Source organism: Rousettus aegyptiacus, unplaced genomic scaffold, assembly GCF_014176215.1.
Source record: "Rousettus aegyptiacus isolate mRouAeg1 unplaced genomic scaffold, mRouAeg1.p scaffold_m13_p_5, whole genome shotgun sequence".
Taxonomy (NCBI): domain Eukaryota; kingdom Metazoa; phylum Chordata; class Mammalia; order Chiroptera; family Pteropodidae; genus Rousettus; species Rousettus aegyptiacus.
In genome coordinates, this window is record NW_023416308.1 from 112,747,042 (window position 1) to 112,751,992 (window position 4,951).

The 4,951-nt window shown below is 37.0% G+C and overlaps 1 protein-coding gene across 1 annotated transcript; it reads left to right on the plus strand.

Annotated features, from left to right (window-relative positions):
* The first annotated feature begins 461 nt into the window (after positions 1-461).
* LOC107510974 (olfactory receptor 5B3-like) lies at positions 462-1,406 on the plus strand. The gene has a single exon (XM_016145023.2). The coding sequence runs from the start codon at positions 462-464 to the stop codon at positions 1,404-1,406; it is 945 nt and encodes a 314-aa protein (XP_016000509.2).
* Positions 1,407-4,951: the final 3,545 nt, after the last annotated feature.

The window sequence follows — 4,951 nt, forward strand, 5'->3', positions numbered from 1 at the left end:
TGCGTCCAAAGCACAGCTTGTCAATCAATATGTGTTGGAACATAAAAAAATTACCCAACCTCTTGTCCATCACAATTTAGATGAATGTAAGAACTAAATGAACTCATACTGTTCTCAAGAGGATATACTAAATATACATTCAAAATGTCTAGAGCAGTTTCTGTCAGGTGAGCAACATGCAAGTATATGCTTTTAGTAGGCTCGGGAAAAGTGAATTGGTGGATAGGTTCACTCTGGACAAGCCATTCATGGAGCTTTTTAATTTTCTATATCTCAATTTGCAAACTTATAAACTTTAAATTGGAGAGATGATCCATGAAGATCCTTCAAATTCAACCATGTAAATCTATATATAATTAATGCATTGAGTTTTGTTGCCAAGACTATTTTTTGGAAGAAGTTTCTTTGCTTAGCTCTGTTTCTCCTCATAGCCACAGAGCATTCTGTGCACCTCAACATTTATGAAGAACAGTACAGAAGTGACACAGTTCATCCTGCTCGGACTCACTGATGTCCCAGAACTGCAGGTCCCCCTCTTCATCATGTTCTCCCTCATCTACCTCATCACTCTGATTGGGAATTCGGGGATGATTGTGTTGATTCTGCTGGACTCTCGTCTCCATACTCCCATGTACTTTTTCCTCGGTAACTTGTCTGTGGTGGATATGTGTTACTCTTCAGCTGTCACTCCTGCAGTCATGTGTGGATTCATTCTAGAAGAGAAGGTCATCTCCTACAATGCATGTGCTGCTCAGATGTTCTTTTTTGTAGGCTTTGCCATTGTGGAAAATTACCTCTTGGCATCAATGGCCTATGACCGCTACACAGCAGTGTGCAAACCTCTGTACTACACCACCACCATGACAACAGGTGTGTGTGCAGGTCTGGCCATAGTCTCTTACTTCTGTGGTTTCCTGAGTGCTGCCATCCACACTGGGGATACATTCAGCCTCTCTTTCTGTGAGTCCAATGTGATCCATCATTTTTTCTGTGATGTTCCAGCAGTCATGGTTCTGTCTTGCTCTGATAGGCATGTTGGTGAGCTGGTTCTTGTTTATGTGGCAAGCTTCAACATTTTTTTTGCGATTCTGGTTATCTCGATATCCTACGTATTTATATTTATTACCGTTCTAAAGATGCACTCCTCTGCAGGATATCAGAAAGCTCTATCCACCTGTGCTTCCCACCTCACTGCGGTCTCCATCTTCTATGGAACAGGCACCTTTATGTATTTACAGCCCAGCTCCAGTCATTCCATGGACACAGACAAAGTGTCCTCTGTGTTCTATACCATGCTCATCCCCATGCTGAACCCCTTGGTCTACAGCCTGAGGAACAAGGAAGTCAAGAGTGCATTCATGAAGGTTGTTTTAGAGGCAAAATTATCTTTAGGCTTGCAATGTTAATGTTGTACAATGTGCAGTAACCTAGTTTCATTAAGGCCACAGTGAAATTAAGTTCCTGAAGTGATAGCCTTCCCTCTTCGAACGTCTCTTGTTTTGGAAAAAGTAAACATTATGTCCAGAAATACAGTTTCCTTTACAACTTATAGAGGCAGCATGACTCTTCCAACACATTGATTTGTGTCCAGGGAAATGAACTTGGGAGTTCTGGACTCCAGACTGTGAAAGAAAATAGGTATTGTTTAAGCTTCGAGCTTTGTGATAATTTGTTATAGGAGCTCTAGAAAACTAATAAAATTCTTGCTTAATTTCCCCTACATTGTAATTTTATATTACCATGGTTCTTTTGTAAAATGAAGAAACCAAGATGGCACAATATTATTTTCTAAATTTCAGATTTCATTAGCTTCCTACTCATATCCTTTCTTCTTGCTGCGTTTACTCATCACATCTCTTTAATTTCTTCTGATCTATGACAAGCTCTCTGTCTCTCCCCTTTTTTGGTGACTTTGAAAGTTTTGAGAGTGCTGGTCATGTATTTCGTACAACGACCTTCAATTGTGATTTTTTTTTTTTGATGTTCTCTCATTGTTAGCCTGGGGTTATAGTTTTCAGAGAGTAATACCACTAAGGTAAAGTGTTTTTCTCATTACATTCTGTCAGTGGTACGTGTCATCGACAGGAATCATCACTGATAATGTTAACCTTGATCACAGGTCCAAGTTACAGTTTGTAAGTTTTCTCCTTTGTCAAGTTACTAGCACACACACCCCTTTTTTCTATACTCTGTTCTTTAGAAATAAGTCACCACGTCCAGCTCACACTCCAGTGTTGGAGAACTAAGCTCCACTTCCTGGATTGGACAGTATTAAATAATTTACTTGGAGTTCTGTTAGCAAGATTTGTTTCTTTTTTTTTTTTACATTTATTTTATCTTATGAGTAATAACCAACACTAAGTTATTTATTTTTTTCTTTAAATTGTCCACCTTCACCATTCACAACTCTTGCAGTTTGCTCCTGTGACCCTTTGTCATAGCTTCACTCTTTTGTTTGCTTTTTGAGCACTTCCTCACTTTATGTTACTACATAATATTCTGGGCTCGTATTGTTCCTACTCCTATTTCAGAATCCACTATTTCTACAAAGAACCCTACTTTCTTTTAGTAAAGAGTTGTATTTAAACGCCAGGGTTTGAATCCTAATTGTGCTTGCTGATAATGGAGTTTTACTTCTAGGCCCTTTGTGCACGGAAGTAGGCGGTATGTACCCATGTGGTCTGTATACATTCGTAATTATACTTATTCTCTACCTATCTATCATACCTATAGTAAACTAAACATGAGTGCATACTGATGTCTCTGACTCTAATCTATTTCATCTCAATGTTGCCCCTTTGTATCTGTAACTTCTGTCTCTGACAGTGAGAGACTTGGTCCTCAACAGGTCCCATTCATTAATTTATTTGTGTGACTTTTTATAAATAAAGCAGTTCCATAATAGTTCATCTACACCTCCATCATAAACAATTTTAGTAACTGATGTACAGCATTTTTATAGTTTCTTTTATTTTTAGTCTTGCAGTTTCTAATTCACACATTATTTTCCAAAATTACTTAGTTCAGCTCATTTTTCTTCCCTATTTCCCTTCAGTGAGGTTAAATCATACATTTGTAGTGCAATTAGATTTTTTTTTTAAACAGTCTGTGTTTACTCTTGTGCTTCTGGCTGATAGTTTTTAATTTGTATATATTAAACTTCACTCTCTACTGTGCAGAGTTCTATGGATTTTAATGAATGCACAGTCATGCGTTTATCAACCCAGTACTGTGGAGAATATGTTATCATCCTAAAATTTCCCTTTTTATCCCTTTCAGAGACAGCCACTCCCTACTTCTTCAACCTTTGGAAACCACTGAGCTTTTTTCCCATCTCTATGTTATATAAATGCAAGCACACAAGACGGAGCTTTTAGGTCTTGCTTCTCTCATTTTTAAAATTCACTTTAGATTCATCCATATTGTCACATCTCAACATTATTCTACTTTATCACTGAATAGTCTTCCAGTTTAATGATGTACTATGGTTTGTTTAACCATTCACTTTCAGAAATGCATCTGGTTGCTCCAAGTTTGGCAATTCTTAATCTTAATAAAACTTTCAAAAATTTTGCAGAGTTTTATGGGGTAACATGTGATTCCAGTTTACATTTAACATGATTATTTAAATCATTATTAAAAATCATTTACTTTTTTTTTTTTGCATATTAACTGTCAACTGTTGCAGCAAAATTTGCTGTAAAGAATGTATTTTCTCCATTCACTCGCCTTTGCACCTTTCACAAAAATTAGTTGCTTGTATATCTGTGGGTCATTTCTGGAGGCTATAATCTGCTACATTGATTTATGGGTCTATCTTTTCCTGCTGCCACAACATCTTGATTACTACACGTCATAGTAATTCATGATATGAGATCATTTTCATGCCCATACTTTGTTTTTCTTTTTCATAAGTGTTTTGCCTACTTACTAGTTTTGCCATTACATATAAATTTATAATCACCATGTCAATATTCTCCCACAAAAAAAAAAAGGCTTATTTGGGTTTCAATTGTCATCACATGGAGTCTGCAAGTTGTCAGCTTTAAATCTCCCAGTTCATTAATATGATATATCCTTACATTCATTTTTTAAAAATTTAATTCATATGGAGAAATAGGAACCTTCATACACTGCTGCTGGGACTGCAAATTGATACAGCCACTATGGAAAACAATATGGAGTTTGCTCAAAAAGACTAAGAATCGATCTACCATAGGATACAGCAATCCCTCTACTGGATATTTACCCCAAAGACTTCAAATCCCATATCCTAAAAGATATTTGCACAGCGATGTTCATAGCAGCATTATTCACAGTGGCCAGGACATGGAAGCAATTGAAGTGTCCTACGATAGATGATTGGCTAAAGAAGCTGCAGTACATACATCCAATGGAATATTGCTCAGCCATAGTGATAAATCTAGTACCCATCTAACACCATATATTATTACAATGTTATTGACTATATTTCTTATGCTATACTTTATACCCCCATGACTATTTTGCAATTACCAATTCGTACCCCTTAATCCCTTTCCCTTTTTCACCCATCCTCCAACCCCCCTCCCATCTGGTAACCATCGAACTGTTCTCTGTATCGATGAGTTTGCTACTATCTTGTTTATTTTGGTCTTTGGATTCCACATGTAAATAAAATCATATAGCATTTGTCTCTCTCTGTCTGACTTACTCCACTCAATACAAGACCCTCTAGGTCCACCCATGTTGTTGCAGACGGCAAGATTTCATTCTTTTTTTTTTTATGGTTAAGTAATATTTCTAACAATTTTTTAATAAATTTTATTTTTAGAGAAGTTTTAAGTTCCCAGCAATATTGAGAAGGAGGTGCAGCGATTTCCCATTTACCTCTGACTCCACACATGCATAGCCTCCCGTACTGTTAGCATCCCCCAGAGTGGTGCATTTGTTGCAACCAATGAACCTACAT

Bases quoted from the DNA above. Each gene is read 5' to 3' on its own strand.
- LOC107510974 (XM_016145023.2), top strand. From the start codon at position 462: ATGAAGAACAGTACAGAAGTGACACAGTTCATCCTGCTCGGACTCACT.